Raw genomic sequence first — 19,509 nt, 5'->3', positions numbered from 1 at the left:
TACCAGCCCAAACTTAACAGAGTGGATGAGCAGTGCCTCAATTCATCAGTCCAGGCCCTGGGGCACCCTCTCCGTTCTCATCTCCCCGTGGGGACACCTCCCATCCTTCACCAGGGGCTGGCCAGGGAAAGAGGGGGATGCATTCTAGAATACAACCTGCTGGGTTCCAAAGTGTCACTCTGACCAGAGACCCAGCCTGCCCTAGATACTTTTCTGGATTACCAGGAGAAACAAGAATACCTCCTGCTCCACACCAAGCACATTCCCCTTGGCATTCATGAGGGGCTCAAAGCGGGGCTGTTCACGGTGGCTGCCCCCGGTCATTGGCAGGAATTGGAAGGCACCGTGGGAGCTGGGGACGCTCCGTGTGCATGGCTGGTACCATCTCTGATCTCAATCTGTTCTTGGGGCATGGTCGGGTCACCCCACCCACACGGCTCCGCAACCCAGGTGTTAGCGTGGCCCCGGTCCTCTGCCTGGCTCCCTCACCTTGGAAAGCACGTCGGGGTTGGGGTCATTCTGCAGCAGCACGGCAGCTGTCCGGGTGTCGTCGTTGCGTGCCGCGATGTGCAGGGCAGGCAGGCGCACCTTGCCCTTCGTCCCGTAGTTGATGAGGTGCGCCACCACGTTCTCATGGCCCTGCTGCAGAGCCACGGCCAGAGGGGTGAAGCCGTCCTGGCCACAGGAGAGGAGGGAAGATCCATCGGCTTCCACCCCATCCGACCACTCACCATCCTTAGGGCAGGACACTTGCTTTCACACCTCAGGGATCTATGACTGGCCCGCAGCCCAAAACGACTTTCTTACAATTCAAAGACTTCCTTGTCTGTCAAGCTCCATTTAAATGCCACCTCCTCCCTATAGCCTTCCTTGGATTTGCTTCCTTTCTCCGCAATCTCACAGGGCCTATAGCCATTAATTTTCCTTTGGAGCTAGTTTCCCGTCTGAGTGCTCCGAGAGATTTTTGCTACCTTCTGTTTTTTGTCCTACCCACCTTCTCCCCCTTCAACATGGCAGAGGACCATTCATCATTTGTTTCATGAGTATAATTAACACCTACCAAATGCTAGAAACTATGCCAGGCATTGAGAATTCGATTGTGAGCTATAGTCATTAATCTCGGTTGTGTGCCGAGGGGCCCAGGACCCCGTGAACTGGCGGAGCAGAATGAGAACAAAGTCCCATAACTGCTCAGTATGATGATGTTAGTTGTCGAGAGAGGCTCTGGCTCTATCTCATTCAATTTCATCATTTCATCAATGACAAAACTCAGGATGAGAGCTGAAGTGACTCATGGTTTATGGCAGGATCCTTTGCTTTAACGTGGGAAGGACAAGACTGAGTCTGATGTCATTTCTCTGGTATGCATCTGGGCATTCCTCAAGACCCATGACTTTGTCTCTTCCTCCCTTGCAGAGCCAGGCAGCCCCAGGATTAGTGCTGTGACCAGAAGGCAGAGAGCACTCCATGGAAGTAGCTGAAGCCACATCTGGCAATGCATGCCCCCAACAGCATCCTGCACCCAGGGACCTCCAGTAGTGTGAGGCCATTTGCCCAAGGCACTTACTTCTGTGGCTACATTCTGATTAGCTCCATTTTCCAGTAAAAACTTAACCACTTCCAAGTGATTCTCTTGTGCTGCCATGTACAGGGGTGTAAAGCCTTTCTGTAAACCAAGAGCAAAAGTCATTAACATTCACCCACAAAATTAGAGATGCTAAACCTGGTACAAAAATCCTCTAAACTTGAGGACAACTTTCTCTTCATCCTATTTTCACTGAGCTCCCCACAGGGTCATATTCCCACCAATATCTCCCATCATAAAAACTCACTAAATCTTTGAAATGGCTTTAGTGGGATTATTACAAAAGGTGACCAGGTGAGGGTGACACTCTGGAAATCAGCCTCTTGCACACACACACCCTCTATTCTCACTTCCTCCCTTCTGAACACCTCATGTCCCACCCACCCTGAAACACAGTTTCTCTCCTCAAGTAAGCCATAGCTAGATACATTGTATGGCTGGTTTAACTGAACAAAGATGAGGTCCATAATGAACTCCATTATTCTAGAATGTGTACTAGAAGCAGGAAAACTAGTAAGGGATGCCTCCATTGCTGCTTAGAGACACAATGCTGATTAATTTAGATCATGTGTTCACAATATAACAGAAATGCAAGTGGAGAAGAAGGCCAATGCCCTCTGGCCCAGGACCCGGGAGGGCCATTACCTGTGACTGGGCATTGACATTGGCACCATAGTTGACCAGCTCCCGGACCACCTCATCCTGACCAGCGAGGGCAGCGATGTGCAGAGCCGTATTCCCTTTCTGAAACACACAGGGAAAGGAAGTAGAGGAGGTTTCCTGCCAGGCTTTCAACAGTACCATGACCGTCAAAGGTAAAGTCACCATTAAACATACACTAACAGGGGTGCGGGTTGGGGTGGGCTTTCTTTACAGCCGAAAGGGGTAGATAACACACATGAGTGTGCCTGACCCATTATACACCTTGAAATAATCCGAAACCCCAAGGAGGAAAATCCTTCCTGTTCTCCATACAAAAAAAAAAAAAAAAAAAAATCTATTGGCTCAGATCATGATCCCGGAGTCCCAGGATCAAGTCCCGTATTGGGCTCCCTACAGAGAGCCTACTTCTCCCTCTGCTTATGTCTCTACCTCTCTCTCTGTCTCTCATGAATACGCAAATAAAATCTTTTTAAAAAATCATGAAAAAGAATAAAGAAGCCACTTCTCAACACCTAATCTGCTGCCTGCAGACATAGCATTCTATCATCGGCTGACAGACAGGCAGCATTCCTCAGGACACACATGGAAAGGTCTGCCAGGCAAGCTGGCCTTCCCTGGACTTCCAGCTGTCACTTGGCAGGGTGACATGGGGCGGGGGGCGCTGGGGAAGGAGGCTCACAGAGGCCACGGGCTCAGTGCCCTTCACTCAAAGCTGGGCCACGGGGGACAGAGGAATGAGAGGCAGAGAGGGAAGGGCAGAAATATGTAAGGAGGTTGGAGGCAATACAAAGAACTATATAATGCATGCAGGGGAGGGAAGACAAATATGGAAGTAAATGGGGGAACATAAGAAGGAAATCCGGCAGAGGAAGCAATGAGAAAAGAACATTTGAAATATCCATCAGTAAAATATAAAGAGCAAGGATGTCCTCAAATAAGAGAGGAGACAAAAGCCAGAGAGAATAAACACTAGAAGAAAAGGAAGTACACAAGTGTTTTAAAGTCAATTTTTTAGGGGTGCCTGTGTGGCTCAGTTAAGCATCCAAGTCTTGGTTTTGGCTCAGGTCACAATCTTGGGTTCATCAAATCTTGTGTCAGGCTCAGAGGTGGGCGTGGAGCTGCCTAAGATTCTCGCTTTCCTTCTCCCTCTGCCCCTCACTGCATCCCTGTCTAGAGAGAAGGAAGGCAGGAAGGAAGGAAGGAAAGAAAGAAAGAAAGAAAGAAAGAAAGAAAGAAAGAAAGAAAGAAAGAAAGAATTTTTAAAAAGCTAAAAACCAGAGCCTAAGAAACAAGGCAGGTGCTGAAGAGGTGACTGGAACTTCAAGATTTTCTTGTCCAGATTCATTATGGGTATTTGACAATTGGTAGACTGGGTTCAGGTCTCTCAAGCTTCTTCTGTTCAGGATGCCAGCCTCCCTGCCAGTCTCCTTCCTTCCTCCCGGACGTCCTGGGGCCGGAACATAGGCACGGTCTCTGACTCACCCACGTGACCCCACTGGCACCCCTTCCTGCCCGCCCCCCACGCCCCAAGTGAGAAGCTGGCAGGACAGGCCCCACCTGACAGCTTCCGTCAAATAGGGCAAATGGGAGAAAGCAGAGAAAACTCCATCTGGGTCCATCTGTCCCTCTGCTACTTAAGGAGCAGAGATCTCAAACAAATTCATTTTTTTTGTAGCTCAGATGGTATATAATTGACCTCAACTACATAAACACTTGCTAATCCATCTCAGGCAACTCAAGCCCCAACTAGCAGGGATTTCAAACTCAGTCAACGCAAGGGGGCCATCATCACTGGGAGAAACGTGCCCTCACCCCGGCAGAACTGAGTAGCAGGGCACCAAGCATTGCGGCCCCCCAGCTTCCATGGCCCCAGGTGCCTGCAGGTGGGTGATGTGGCCCCACTGGAGACACCTGGAGACTGGGGGGAGGCCCTCCAGTCTCTGTTTCTAACATGTGGCCTGTATCACGCAGGAGGGCCCTGCTTGTTGCTTCCCAAAGTTGTCTTTTTGATTTCTCCTTAAGTTCCATTTGATAAACCAAAGAGTTCTTCCTCCAGTATCTGTCAGAGAGTGAGTGCCAGAAACAAATGTATAGATGCTAATTAATCATTTTTCATAGAAGTCCAAAGAGTAAGCATTTAGAGGTCTTGGCACCTGGGTCCGACTCACTCATTGTACCACTCACTGTAAGTGGAACACGGCTGTTGGCACCAGAACCTTCTCTAGAAATCAGGACTCGGAACTCCAAGTCTCCCCATTTGGAAGGAAGTATGCTGTGCCCATTCATGCGTCTGTTACACACTGAGCACATGTGTGTTTGTGCTGGCCCAGGCGTGGGAGGAGGAGAGGTGACTTTTTCCTTGCTCTCAAGAAGCAGTGCCTTTCCATCTGTGCGTTTCTGCCTGAAATCACACTACATCAGAGCTCTCCCCATAGAAACCCATTTAGGGGGATGGGAGGTGGGGTGGGCAGCTGGGCCCATGGGGAACCCTGGCTGTGGATCCTAGCCCGCCTTCTGGATCTGGGCTGAGGGCAGCCCTGGTGATGGGTGAGAGCAAAGGGGGACCGTGGGTTCCCCCCCACACACACACTTCCCACCTACACATGTGTGCACACATTGCAAGAAGGTGCAAGAAGTCCCCTGGCCAGAGGAATTGGGGCCTCTGTTTCCTCCACCTCTCCCTCTGCATCAAGGAACATGCCATCAAAAAAAAGAGAACAATTTCTTAGCTACATTTGATCCACAAAGACCCATGGTGTCCATTTGCAGGGAGTCCCAGAACTCCGAGAAGGGAGGCAGTTGTGGCAGGTGCCTGCACGTGCCAGCAGTTGCCAGGTAGATGGAGTGGAGAGATTAGGGCTCTCTCCCTCACCACCAGCCTAGATGCTAAACACAGGCATCTGAGACGCAGAGATGGGAGGATGGGGACAAGAATGCTTTCATTTTGTGCTTTTCAAATTTCTAAGCACAATTTAGGAAACTATATTCATTTTGGCTTTTTACTATTTGCTTTTTTTAATCTTTCTCCTGCTTGCGAGACCCATTAGAATTCCCCAATCTGCTATGACTCTTGCTCAGCCCACGGTTTCTGCTTCACCTTTTTTCCTCCCTCTGTGTAGCATTCAGAAACCACACTGGCTTATAAAATGTCTATAAATAACAAAGACACACCAAGTGTTCGCTTGCAAAATAACAATCAAAGGGGGAAATTTGGAAAGAGCGAAAATACTGAAGCATAATGTTTGTGCGGCTCTTGGGGCCCCGCCAGGGGAAGAGAAGCCACCCTGGCCCGCATGGGGCCCGCAGATGGCGCACTGCTTGCAGCCAGGTACGTGGGAGCGCCAGAAGGAAGGCTAACTGCATCCCTCCGTCCACAGAGGAGGAGTGGAAACAATTGGTACTTGTCAGGGGGTCAGGGGAAAAAAAATGCCGAACGTTCTGAAAGAACAAGTCTTGTCTATTTCACCGGCGAGATCTTTTCACCTTGGGAAGTGACATGAAAATTACAGAATTTTACCTCAATAGATGATGAGACCTTCATAATATTTTGGTGAAGCGCTTCATAACCACACATTATACCTGTTCTCTATGTGTTGCACTTCTGGTTCTCTGCTCCAGAGGTGGCACAGTGTTTGTTGCGTGGAACCGAACTTGGGGCTGGGTGGGAGCACACATGTGATAAATAGCAAATGAAAAGAAAGAGGCCAGATGGATGAAGCCAAGAGGAAAACCATGGGAAGTAAGCAGGAAGGAAGAGAAGAGGAAGCAGCCCTCAAGTCCAGAGAGCGAGGTGATTGATGTGGTTCTGTTTCGAAATGCTGGTGGCATCTCGCTCACTCCGCAAATAAGGAGGCATGTACAAAATAAAAACAAGTCTGCAACCTGGAGGCACCTAAGTTCATGACTGTGGTTTCTGGACTTTTGCCATTGGGGGTTGTGTGTTGGGGTGGGGGACATGCAATAGCCTTGGCCACAGGTTGCCCTTCAAGGTCATGGGTGAGGGGGGTTAGTAAGTGCAGAGCTGACCAAGGAGACTCGCAGGAGGACACACTGGAGGGGTCTGACTCTCTTCTCCAGGCTTCAGCAGCAACACAGCCACCAATGTTTGCTGATTCTTGTTTGTTTTTCATCTGGATCCTGAAACCAAGTATTCTCATCCCCATTTGCTAGAAGAGGAACTGAGGCTTCTCACTAGCTAACCTGCTCAAAGTCACAGAGTGAGAAGAATCATCTCTGCTGGGATTTGGACCCAAGGCACCTGACCGTGGGACTTCTAGGTGCTCAGCCCTGTGCTGGAGGCAAAGACCCCAAGAAAACCAAAAGTAAAAGCCCACTGACTTTGTGGAAACAGGCTTCTGCGCTCTTCAGGTGACTTTAGGGAGATATAGAACTAGGAAGCGATGGGAAGGACAAGAGAAATTCAGAAGCGCACCTGGGTTTCTCTCACGAAGGGCTGGTTTCTATGCCAGGGTTTGGGATGACACAGGAGGGACCCACATGCTTGGATTATCAATGAAAAGCTCACCATCCCCCAAGAGACATACCTTGGTTGTCGTTTCTAGAATGATTTCTTTGTGCAGAAGTTCAACCACCATCTTCACGTGGCCTTCTTTAGAGGCCAGGTGTAAGCCGTTCAGCCCATTCTGTAAAAAGCAGAGAGGCAGGAAGAGTATGGTTAGGGGACTCTGCATTCTGCTGTTCCAGCGGCTGGGATGAGGCCGTGTGTATCCCTGGGATGAGATGTGAGAGGGGCCAGGAGGGAAGAATGGGAGTGGGCCTGAGAGCTGCTGGCCCAGCCTCTCTGAGCTCTTTTTTGCAGAAACACCAGAATAAGAAGGGCAATAACAAGATCACCACTCCCCGGCTTTGTGTCCACCTAAAGCATGGGGCAGCTCTCACAAAGGCAGTGGGTGACCTCAAAATTCAGATCTTGGCCAGGCTTTTGGTGATCACCTCATGGAAGTGCTATAGCTTCAACCCCCTCGTGGCATCAAACAGTCCATGCAAAGGGCAACACCAGTGCATCCTAAACATTTGTAGAGATAGGTGCATATTTAGCAAAAAAAAAAAAAATCTGAAATAAGGTCTTTCGAGAATTAAATACCACCACCAGCCCACTATAAGATTTCCTCAACAGAAGAAATCAGTATTAAAATAGCCCCTTTGCCACCTCGCCATTTCAAATGCAGCCAAAGCTCGTCTGATTGTTCAATGGGGGGTGAGGTGGGGGAGGACCAGCACTGTCCGTGCCCAATCAGTGTTCAGAGGAAAGCAGCCTCACTCTGGTTTTACTTCACACTCTCACATGTCCTGTCTTCTGATCCTTGCACTTAAGATGCCTGGAAACTTCCTGGCAAAAGCTGACTTCCAAGAGGGCGACCTAGAGCCACAAATAATTCTGACAATACGATGGAACTCATCTCACTTCCAGTGATGAGTAGATCTTGGCTCCAAATGATTTTACTCGATGAGCACTCCCTGGGCCCTGCCTGTGTGTTTTCTTCCTCCTCCTCCTCCTCGTCACCCACCAGCGATTCCCCCCTCTTCTCCCATTCCTTCCCATCTTTGGTTCCAGTCATTGCGGTGCCAGCCTGCTCCCTTCCAGGGGTTGCCCCAGAGCCACTGCAGCTCTGGCTAAGAAAGACCCTGGCAGTGGAGGCTTCCTCTTGATGGGGTGACCCTTGCCTGACTCACCTCTCCTCACATATCTCCACGGCTCCACCCCCCACGGTTCCCCCAAAACCCCACTCTCCCTTTGCATCAGAGCATTCAGGACCAATGAATGCTCATGGCCAGGGACCTTCCTGCCCATGTGGGCACCAGAACCCCGAGTAGTCAGCTTCGGGAGGTTCCTAGTAAAACACAGGTGTTCTGTCTGGGAAGGGCAGTGCATTAATCCTTAATGGGTGAGGTCTGTGGCTTTGCTAAAACCCGCAGAGGAAGGAATGAGGAGACAGAGATAGGCACCCCAGGACAGGAGAATGGAAGGGAACTAAAACTCTCTTTACACAGGGGCCTTGAACAGGGAAAACACATCAAGGGCCTTGAACAGGGAAAACACATCAAGGCCCTGGGGTGTCAGAAGAAAGAGGAAGTAGGCCCCAAAGGGAACTGCAGCTAATTCCCACTCAGCCAGGCCCTTCTTGCACCTCCAAACACACAGAGCACAGGGGGCCACATCTCTGCACATCCTCACAGCCTGCCTGGCAGGGGTTGTGTGCAGCTTCAGGGGGCGGTGGGAGGGCCCTCTCACCCAACATTTCTTCATGCAAATGCCTTGAAGTCACCCTTCGATGCTTTCCTCCTGCAGATTTTGTACACCATAAAACAGGGAATCCAAGCGGTATGAATTACACTGTGGTATGAATGAGCTTATCCAATAAAGGCTGGGTCCCAGTCAGTTTTGATAACAGAAAGGGAGACAGCAATCTGTGAGAACAGGCATCTGGGGCGGGGGGAGAGGGAAGAAGAACACTGGGTGGCAGTAACCCCGTTCCCCTCAAACTAAAGTACAAAACAAAAATTCACTGAAAAGCAATCTGTCCAGTGACTGTCCCTTCAGCTTTGCATCCTCAGCTCTAGGGAGCTGGGGCAGGTCTGCCGGGCAGCCCCTCCTCCCTCCAGAGCACTGAGTTCTGCCATCGCCCCCTAAACCCAGCAGTGTTCTGGAAGGTTCCCCGTGCTCTCTCAGGAGGATCAGGGCTGCTGCTTGCGGCAGCAGCTACAGCGTGCCTCCCACGGGGGACTCGGCGGTGGCAGCAGCCGGAGGGGCATGCTGTTGACTGCTGTGCTTTCTGTGCTTACTCGGGCAGCATGGCCCCCTCCGTGAGCATTCACTGCTCTGGAACGCCTCAAAGCTGGGAAGCTGGCAAGCCTACAAGGAAAACATCTAAGTTGACCGCAGATGCTCCAGGGTGTCTGTCCCTGCTCTTTGGAGCCAGTGCCAGCATCTCAATCCAGAGGGATTCTAGACTTCCTGTCTGCCCAGAGAATGGAGTGCAATGCAATGTCAGAGATGCCTGAGTGCCGAGGAAGTCAGGGTCCAGAGGAGTCCAATGACTAGCCGAGGTCATGCATCCTTACCAGGGCACAGCCACATACAGAGCCAATCTGATTTCCCAAGGAAAAAAGGGCTTGGGTGGTTTTTTGTTTTGTTTTGTTTGTAGTTTTTGGGTTTTTTGTTGTCGTTGTTGCACATAGGAACTAGTGTGTCTCTATCAGAGGATAAAGCACATTTCTTCTTGGTTTGTTCACCAGGCAGCTTAAAGCAAACCCTCAGTCACAATCAGCCATGTGGGTCTGGTCAAGGCAACTCTAGTTTGATATTCGGGGTTTTATTCCTTGCCTTGGTCCACAGAGAGCCCCTCTGCTTCTCTCCCTGCATCATAGGCCTCCCTCCCAAGGCTACCCTCTTGCAGAAGGTGACTACATAAAAGGGACCACCTGAATGGACCTGTACCTTGAATTGTTAAAGCTTCCATCCCAGACCCTGGTTCAACATTCTCTTTCTTCTTTATGACTTTGTATTTTTCTGACTCTATTTTTATTTTGTTTGTTTGCTTTCAACATAGTCACCCTAAGTTGCTTCCAAGTCTATTACTATGGTGATCTGAATCCAATGTCCTCATCAGAGCCACAGAAGTGAGCCCCATTTGGTAGCTCTCACATGTAAGATGTTTATGATGTGCACAAGAGATACACAAGAAGGCCCGGAAATCCTCACAGAACCTGATCACCCATGGAATACAGCTGGACCAAACACTTGTCTCAGCTATACTTAGAGTCACAGCAGTTACCTAATGCAAGCCATTTCCTTAATCCAATTCAGACAAAATTTACAGAGAACCTATTCCATACCTGGCACCACACTAGAGACAATGAATAAGACAAACTCTTACCCTTGAAGATCTCAATTTAGTAGAGGCAACCGATGCATAAGAAACAAATGCAAGATAATGTGAAAATACCCCAAATGGCACACATGAGATTAGCACAGAGGAGAAAGAAGCTGCTCTGCCAAGAGGGTCAGGAAACCTTCCCAGAGGCCTTCTCAAGGCAGCCTGTGCATAGGCAGGGTTACAAGTTCATTAACAATGGCAAGATGAGAATCTGTGTCTGAGTTTATTTTATTTTATTTTTTTGTGTGTGTGTCTGAGTTTAAATTCTAAACCCAAAAGCTAAAATTGGAGAGACTATGCCCTCAGCCCTTCTCATTAAGTGCCCTCCCCTCCTGTCCAGGAAGCATCTGAATTCATGAGACGCACAACACCCAGACCACCAGCAAGTTTTCTCCAACAACTGGCCTCAGCAGGTGGACAGCTGGTCACCATCTAGCAGCTGAAGTCGCTGGATGCCTGAACACTAATTGACAGAACATATACAGTAAGGAACTTGTACAGCTGTCTTATTAAATGCATTACTAGGGGCACCTGAGTGGCTCTGTCAGTTAAGCATTGAACTCTTGGTTTTAGCGCAGGTCATGGTCTTAGGGTTGTAAGACCAAGCCTATATTGGGCTCCATGTGGAGTCTGCTTGAGATTCTTTCCTTCTTCCTTTCCTTCTGCCCCTCCCCCTGCTCATGTGTGTTCTCTCTCTCAAATAAATATAAGTAAAATCTTTTTTAAAAAGTGCATTACTAGCCAATACAGGAAATCACTTCCAGTATTTCAAGAGTGTTCCCTGGATAAACACTATATTTAATACTTTCTTTTTCTTTAAACAGATTTATTTTTATTGCTCAAATAAGAAAGGGGTAGGGGTACAAACATTGTGAGCTATTTGTGTTTAGCTATAACTATGGACAGAAATGAACCATAATATACCACCTCTTCAAAACCAGGATCCATGTGTTTTATTTCAGTTAACTCAAGTTTAAGTTGTTTGCTGAAAGGAAAAGGCAAGCGTGTTTTCACTACTCCAGCTACCCTTCCCAGCCCCAATTCGTGACGCCGAATGGCAGACATACTGTTGAGGGGGATGAAGAGGAGGTGGGGGGATATGAGAGTAAATGCTTCAGTTAAATTAGAAGTTAGAGAGCAAAGCAACAACTACTTGTGGCCATTTTTGAACCACATGACTTCCTTGGGAAAACACCAGCTTGCCAGATACCTCCTCCTAAAGATTCCTCCTTTTGCATCTCCAGTTACAGGTACATCTGGTTAACCAGTCCCGCAGCTCATGGCTGCTCAGTTCTGTTTTCTCTTTGTCTATTCTTTTCTCTCTATTGTGTCGGTTTTGTTTTTTTTAAATAGATTTTATTTATTTATTCATGAGACAGAGAGAGAGAGAGAGAGAGGCAGAGACACAGGCAGAGGGAGAAGCAGGCTCCCTGCAGGGAGCCCGACGTGGGACTCGATCCTGGGTCTCCAGGATCACACCCTGGGCTGAAGGCGGCGCTAAACTGCTGAGCCACCCGGGCTGCCCTGTTGTGTCAGTTTTGATCATTTGTATGGACATATCTCCAAGTTCTTTGATTCCTTCCTCATCTTTGTCCAATTTACTGGTGAACCTATTAAAGAAATTCCTTATCCCCAAAACACTGGTTTTCAAAACTTTCTAGCATTTCATTTGATCCTTTCTTCTATTTTCCATCTCTCTGCTAAAATTCCTCATCTGTTCATGAATGTTGTCCACTTCTTCTACTAGATCCTTTAACACATTACTCACAGTTATTGCAAAGACCCTCTGATAGTTCCAATATCCAGGTCATCTCTGAGTCTGCTTCTGTTGATTGCTTTGCCTCCTGACAGTGGTTTTGTTATGCGTGCGTGTGTTTGTGTGTGTGTGTGTGTGTGTGTGTGTGTGTGTGCTGACTTAGGTTAGTTGACTTGGGTCTGAGTTTTGTTACTTTCAAATTCCTCCAGATGGAGGCTGCTGTTACCTTGAGCTTAGACTAGGAGCAGGGGCGCACAGAGGGATTCCTGTGTTCCTGACCTCCCCCCAGCTCTCAGCCAGCCCTGCATGCCTGTACGTCAACTGGCATCTCTCTCCATGCTTCTGCCCCCCTCTCAGCAGTAATATGCTCTTCCTTGTCATGGAGCAGGGGGGAAGCTGGGAAGTTCTCCTTGTCTTAGCCCAGACTTAGTCTTACAAACAATACCTCAAAAGGTCTTGCACCTGGCTCTCAAAGGAGGATTCTTGTTTTGTTTTTTATTTTTTGTTTTTAAATATTTTATTTATTTATTCATGAGAGACACAGAGAGAGAGGCAGAGACAAAGGCAGAGGGGGAAGCAGGTTCCCTGCAAGGAGCCCAATGCAGGACTCAATCCCAGGACCCCGGGATCATGACCTGAGCCAAAGGCAGATGCTCAACTACTGAGCCATCCAGGTGCCCAAGGATTCTTGTTTTGAGCACTTTTTCCTCTTGTCTCTGTAGGCAGCAAGACCTAGCTTATCTTTCTAGTTGGTCTTGAGTGGGAGTTTCTTCCTCCTCCTCCAGCAGTAGCAGACCTCTGTTCATTACTGGTACAAAATTATTATTGAGCCAGGACAGTTTCCTGCCCTCCCCCAGGTGAACAGTAGTTTTGTCTCTACCTTTCCTATAGCACCACTGGGTCTCTGCTGTGTCCTGGGGCAGAGGTAGTTTGTTCCTGTTCCTCCCCACGAAGAATGGATTTTTGCCTATGGTCTGAAGGTGAGAGAGTTTGTTTTTTTGCTTCACATGAGGGAAGAATCTGGGGAAACAGGCAAGGCTTTTTCTGTTCCTGCCTCGACCTCTACCTCCAAAGCCACCAAGTGCCTCCTGTATTCCTTTACCACCCTGGGAGATTCTCTCTGGTCCCTTGACTTATCCCAACATTTCTCATGAACACTCAATGGCGGCCTGTGGTTCCAGACATATTGCACTTCATACTGACCTTTAAGAATTTGTTAAGATTTACCATAGCTGTTTCTTTCTCCCATACTCTGCCACAGCTAAAATGGCGACCCTCTCTTTGGAGGGGTTTACCCCTCTTTGGAATTCAGTTAACTTGGTTGCACAATGTGATCTGAGCCCTGTGAAAAGCTCAGGATGAATTATAATTTTGTAGGTATTCAAGGCCTTACTCATTGTCAGGGTAGGAATAATGTTCTTAGAAGCTTTTTGCATCCTACATACTCCCTATACTAAGTCTCTAGGGACACCTGGCCCCATATGATCTCATTTCACATGGTCCCACTAGAGCAGACAACCGTTTTATGATCTTGTATGACAAAAATGTTCATGCCAAGCACACACACCTGGAGTTTTTCATCTGCCTTTGCTCTTTTTCAGGTAAAATGTCAACCTAGAGGATTTTTGTGAGAGGCAATCTGTCCAACAGGAGGAGGAGGAGACCTCAGCCAGGCTGTGTTTCTTTTAACATTTTTAAGAAGAGGGAAAAAAGTCACATTCAGCCTGAATGATTTAATTTGGAGTATTTTCTTGTACCAACTGTGAGAAATTCCATTGGCAAAATACACAATTCCAGACATTTGTTCTCAGTAAATTGTTCCTCTGTTTAGCATCTCTGATTGCCCCAATTACACTAATTGATTTCTAAATGTACAAATACAGTAGACATGTCACAAGGAATTTAACTCCTCCTGTCCAATGCAGAGGATGGTTTCAAATAGAAAAGCTATGGTGTCCTGAGATGCTATATCTCTGAAAACTGTAAGAACATCTCAAAAGCTGCTGCTTCCCTTCCCATATGGACACAAACCCTTCTACCTCCTTTTCTCATGGCTGTTTATTTTACCCACAAACATGGCTGGCCCCCACACCCGCAGAGCAGGCAGCCCCAGGTTGTGTCCTGAGGACCTTGAGGCCCACCTCCTTCCCCCACCCCCACCATGTGTTCTGAAACTCACTTTTTCAGTCCCCCATCCTCTTTCTTTGAGCCAAGCAGTGTGTTTCTAGAGGACTTAAGCTAACATGCCTAGGTAGCATCCAGGAACCATGACTTTTTAAATTCATGAACACCTACTGGTTTAGCTCATTAGATTAGTTAGCTGCCATCAGCCAGACCCAGAGGCAATGGAGCACTGGCCAGGGGAGGTTTTGATGGAGAAGGAAAGGACTGGAATCTTGGGAGGAATAAGCCAAGAGCAGTGGTAGGATAGGAAAGAAGTCTGAAGGCCCCAGAATGAACAAAAAGAGAGGTGGGGGAGAGGGGCTTCTAAGTAACATTGCCTTCATGTGGTCAGTAAAAGTTAATGGTTAATTGGTCAATTGGTCAATTGGTTAATCAGAAGATCTTGCCCATAATAAGGAAAAGGATATACACATAAAGGGCTATACCCCTAGGTTTTTACATTTGATGTTCTACTTTCCTATTCAATCCAGGTTCTTTATTAGTTTGCTATATCTGTCCAGAGAAGATAAAGATTTGACTCTATGTTACAGAAGTTTAATTCTCCAAATAACATCCAGCCTGTATACCTGTGACTTCTAACTGCTCTATTACTGATCCATATTTGTGAAACAAGATCACTGACATTATGTATTTGGAAGTTTGCAGCCCTGAAACAGAACAGGAAATAAGAATCTAAACAAGGTTTGTGGGTTGTCTTTTAGTTTTGTTGACTGTATCCTTTGTTGTGCAAAAGCTTCTTATCTTGATGAAGTCCTAATAGTTCATTTTTGCTTTTGTTTCTTTTGCCTTCATGGATGTATCTTGCAAGAAGTTACTGTGGCTGAGTTCAAAAAGGGTGTTGCCTATGTTCTCCTCTAGGATTTTGATGGAATCTTGTCTCACATTTAGATCTTTCATCCATTTTGAGTATATCTTTGTGTATGGTGCAAGAGAGTGGTCTAGTTTTATTCTTCTGCATGTGGATGTCCAATTTTCCCAGCACCATTTATTGAAGAGACTGTCTTTCTTCCAATGGATAGTCTTTCCTCCTTTATCGAATATTAGTTGACCATAAAGTTCAGGGTCCACTTCTGGGTTCTCTATTCTGTTCCATTGATCTATGTGTCTGTTTTTGTGCCAGTACCACACTGTCTTGATGACCACAGCTTTGTAGTACAACCTGAAATCTGGCATTGTGATGCCCCCAGATATGGTTTTCTTTTTTAAAATTCCCCTGGCTATTCGGGGTCTTTTCTGATTCCACACAAGTCTTAAAATAATTTGTTCTAACTCTCTGAAGAAAGTCCATGGCATTTTGCATTAAACGTGTAAATTTCCCTGGGTAACATTGACATTTTCACAATATTAATTCTGCCAATCCATGAGCATGGGATATTTTTCCATCTCTTTGTGTCTTCCTCAATGTCTTTCAGAAGTGTTCTATAGTTTTTAGGGTATAGATCCTTTACCTCTTTGGTTAGGTTTATTCCTAGGTATCTTATGCTTTTGGGTGCAATTGTAAATGGGATTGACTCCTTAATCTCTCTTTCTTCAGTCTCATTGTTACTGTATAGAAATGCTACTGATTTCTGGGCATTGTTTTTGTATCCTGCCACGCTACCAAATTGCTGTATGAGTTCTAGCAATCTACAGAATGGGAGAAGATATTTGCAAATGACGTATCAGATAAAGGGCTAATTTCTAAGATCTATAAAGAACTTATTAAACTCAACACCAAAGAAACAAACAATCCAATCATGAAATGGGCAAAAGACATGAAGAGAAATCTCACAGAGGAAGACATGGACATGGCCAACACGCACATGAGAAAATGCTCTGCATCACTTGCCATCAGGGAAATACAAATCAAAACCACAATGAGATACCACCTCACACCAGTGAGAATAGGGAAAATTAACAAGGCAGAAAACCACAAATGTTGGAGAGGATGCGGAGAAAAGGGAACCCTCTTACACTGTTGGTGGGAATGTGAAATGGTGCAGCCACTCTGGAAAACTGTGTGGAGGTTCCTCAAAGAGTTAAAAATAGACCTGCCCTACGACCCAGCAATTGCACTGTTGGGGATTTACCCCAAAGATACAGATGCAGTGAAACAGCAGGACACCTGCACCCCGATGTTTATAGCAGCAATGGCCACAATAGCCAAACTGTGGAAGGAGCCTCGGTGTCCATTGAAAGATGAATGGATAAAGAAGATGTGGTTTATGTATACAATGGAATATTACTCAGCCATTAGAAATGACAAATACCCACCATTTGCTTCAACGTGGATGGAACTGGAGGGTATTATGCTGAGTGAAGTAAGTCAATCGGAGAAGGACAAACATTATATGTTCTCATTCATTTGGGGAATATAAATAATAGTGAAAGGGAATATAAGGGAAGGGAGAAGAAATGTGTGGGAAATATCAGAAAGGGAGACAGAACATAAAGACTCCTAACTCTGGGAAATGAACTAGGGGTGGTGGAAGGGGAGGAGGGCGGGGGGTGGGGGTGAATGGGTGACGGGCACTGAGGGGGGCACTTGATGGGATGAGCACTGGGTGTTATTCTGTATGTTGGTAAATTGAACACCAATAAAAAATAAATTTATTATAAAAAAAATAAAAAAATAAACAAGGTTTGTGGAGGGGCACCTGGGTGGCTCAGTGGTTAAGCATCTGCAGTCAGCTCAGATCGTGATCCTGGGGTCCTGGGATCGAGTCCTGCATTGGGCTCTCTACGGGGAGCCTGCTTCTCCCTCTGCCTGTGTCTGCCTCTCTCTGTGTGTGTGTCTCTCACGAATAAATAAATAAAATCTTTTAAAAATAATAGAAAAAATAAACAGGGCTTGTGGAGATAAAAAAAAAGGGGGGGGTCACCATTCCTACTCCAAATCCTGAGACTGATGAGAAAGAAAGAGAAAGAGAAGAAAGAAAGGCAGACTATGGAGATCAGAGGCAGAGAGGATGAAGACCAAAATGAGATGGTAGAAAAGGAAAGAGGGGGTGACTATCACTATGGTCTGACTATATGAGGAAGTGAATGAAGCTGCTGGCCAAAAACAGCACTGGAACGCTATAAATCTTGGTTCCTTTGCCCAAATTGCCTGCATTAAATCTTTAGCCCAAACAGAAAAGAGATCAAAAGTGAATGGGAATCTTCCCACCTTCCCCTCTGTTCCCCTTCCCTCCCCCTTCTAGCTCAGAGGTGTCAGCGTCTGAAGAAGCAGGGCAGTGAACCAGAAGGGGTGCCCTGCAGAGGTGCTGGTGGCAGTGTGTCTGTTCTGAGAAAGAGAAGGGGGCTGCTCCAGTGGTTGGGAGACTGTTACATGAACAAACAGGTCAATACACTGAGGATGGGCAGCCCCGGTGGTGCAGCGGTTTGGCGCCGCCTGCAGCCTGGGTGTGATCCTGGAGACCTGGGATCGAGTCCCACATGGGGCTCCTTGCATGGAGCCTGCATCTCCCTCTCCCTCTGCCTCTCTCTGTGTGTCTATGAATAAATAAATAAAATCTTAAAAAAAAAAATACACTGAGGATGATGCGAGTCAGTGGGAATCAGGCTCCTTACTATCTGCAGGGATTTACAAACACAGAAAGAGGAAGGCCTCAAAAAGGAACTCTGAGGTGTTGGAGTAGACCTGTAAGTACTGGCATGATCACATGGATTTAAAAAATATATATATACGGGACGCCTGGGTGGCTCAGTGGTTGAGCGCCTGCCTTTGGCCCAGGGCGCGATCCTGGAGTCCCAGGATCGAGTCCCACGTCTGGCTCCTGCATGGAGCCTGCTTTAAAAAAATAAAAATAAAAATAAATAAAAAATAAAAAATATATATATACATAGATAAATGCAGAACTAGAGAGATGTATGGACACACACATGACGAGAAGTAGCAATGAACACATCGAGTGACCAGATTTTGGTATCTAAATACCATTTTTCACTAAAACAGACCTTGAAAACATGGCTGATCACAGCTGAGGCAGGCAAAGCACAAAACCACCCTGGATAGCAGGTGCCAGAAAGGAAAGAAATGCTCAAGGTACATTAAAGGGCACATTAAAGAAAAAAGAAGCCAGCCTATTGAGAGCACTTCTACTGGCCTCACTTGGACTGCACATCAAACAAATCATGAGAGTAACAGCTTATGACCCATCAAATAAAATAGGACCCATGATGAATCTGAACTGGTATAAACAAAGAATGAAAAAAATAAATCAATGAGGGAGGAGGAAAAGCTCATCCTTCAGTGGAATGCCAGCTAATGAATGTCATAGAAAAGACAGAGATGGAGAATCACTCTCTGGAACAATCATAGTAGCAGCTGATACGGGTAGAAGTTATCAACATATGCCAAGGCTGGTGGCTGGAAGTTTGATGAAGAACAGGATATTGGGCATTCTATCAGAATCAGAATATGCTCCCCATACCATCACACACAAATTACTAATCAATGATGAAGGGAAAAATCAATGATACCAACAGATGACCAAAATGAACATCACCAAGGGTGGAAAGGGAGCATGATTTCTAGGGTATCCTGCCAAGAATGCACTGCTTGGTCTAGTCTTAAGGAAACATGAGCAGACAGACACACAGCTGAGGTTCAAACTATAGAATGGAAACTGTCAAAAACATGTGAGACAGGCAAAGACTTGAGGAAGCATTCCATACTGAAGGAGAGATGAGAAATGACAACTAAATGTAGTCTGAATAGACTCTTAGGAAAGGGCGGGCGGGAGGGAGGGAGAGAGAGAGAGAGAAGGGAGATGCTTGGGGGTAGGCAGGAAAGGAAGGAGAGGGTGAAAAGAAGAAAAATTTCTCATTATTTGGACATTCAGCAAAATGTTTAATGGAGTCTGTAGATGGTTTTTTGCATCAGTGCTGATTCCCTGCTTTGGAGGCCTACAGGGTGGTTTTGTGGGAAAGTGCCCTTACTTTTGAGTGGTACTCACTGGAATGTTTGGGGCTGATGGGGAGTTATGTCATACATAGTATATATTCTAGATAAATAGGAAAAGCAGACAGGAAAATGGTAATAAAAAGTCTAGGTGACAGAGATGTAAGAATTCCTTGTATTGTTCTTACAACTTTTTTACAGGTTCAAAAGTATTTAAAATGTTAGCAAAGAAAGGTAGTGGTAGAAGAGAAGACGCTTTGGGAGGAGGGACCAGTGTGGTGGGGAACTCTGGGCTCTGGCTATGGTGGGAGAACATGAGGGGCCCGTTAGGGTTCCTGCATGCCTACCGACTGAGTGCCAGAAAGGAGCTGAGCATGCAGCTCCTCCTGTTTCTGAAGGACCCGTGAGGTATGAGTTTCTCCAGAGGTCTGAGATTATTCCAAGATGGAAGCTCCAGAGTGCAACCACCCCAGGCCATCCCACCTGCTGCCTCTGTCTCACCCAGCTATCGAATAGCTCCCCGGAGTCTGCTTGGTGG

General features: G+C 46.7%; 1 protein-coding gene across 13 annotated transcripts in view; it reads right to left on the bottom strand.

The window, feature by feature from the left end:
* The window catches only part of ANK1 (ankyrin 1), a 215,778-nt gene that overhangs the window by 67,878 nt on the left and 128,391 nt on the right, over positions 1-19,509 (bottom strand). For all 13 annotated transcript variants that reach the window (XM_072763453.1, XM_025993650.2, XM_072763456.1 and 10 more), the window contains 4 exons: positions 6,793-6,891; positions 2,231-2,329; positions 1,568-1,666; positions 490-675 (listed from right to left, as the gene is read on the bottom strand). In XM_072763453.1, coding sequence (XP_072619554.1) covers positions 490-675; positions 1,568-1,666; positions 2,231-2,329; positions 6,793-6,891 — 483 coding nt within the window. The remainder of the gene's footprint in view (positions 1-489; positions 676-1,567; positions 1,667-2,230; positions 2,330-6,792; positions 6,892-19,509) is intronic.

This window comes from Vulpes vulpes, chromosome 7, assembly GCF_048418805.1.
Source record: "Vulpes vulpes isolate BD-2025 chromosome 7, VulVul3, whole genome shotgun sequence".
NCBI lineage: Eukaryota > Metazoa > Chordata > Mammalia > Carnivora > Canidae > Vulpes > Vulpes vulpes.
This window is presented reverse-complemented; position numbering and strand designations above follow the sequence as displayed.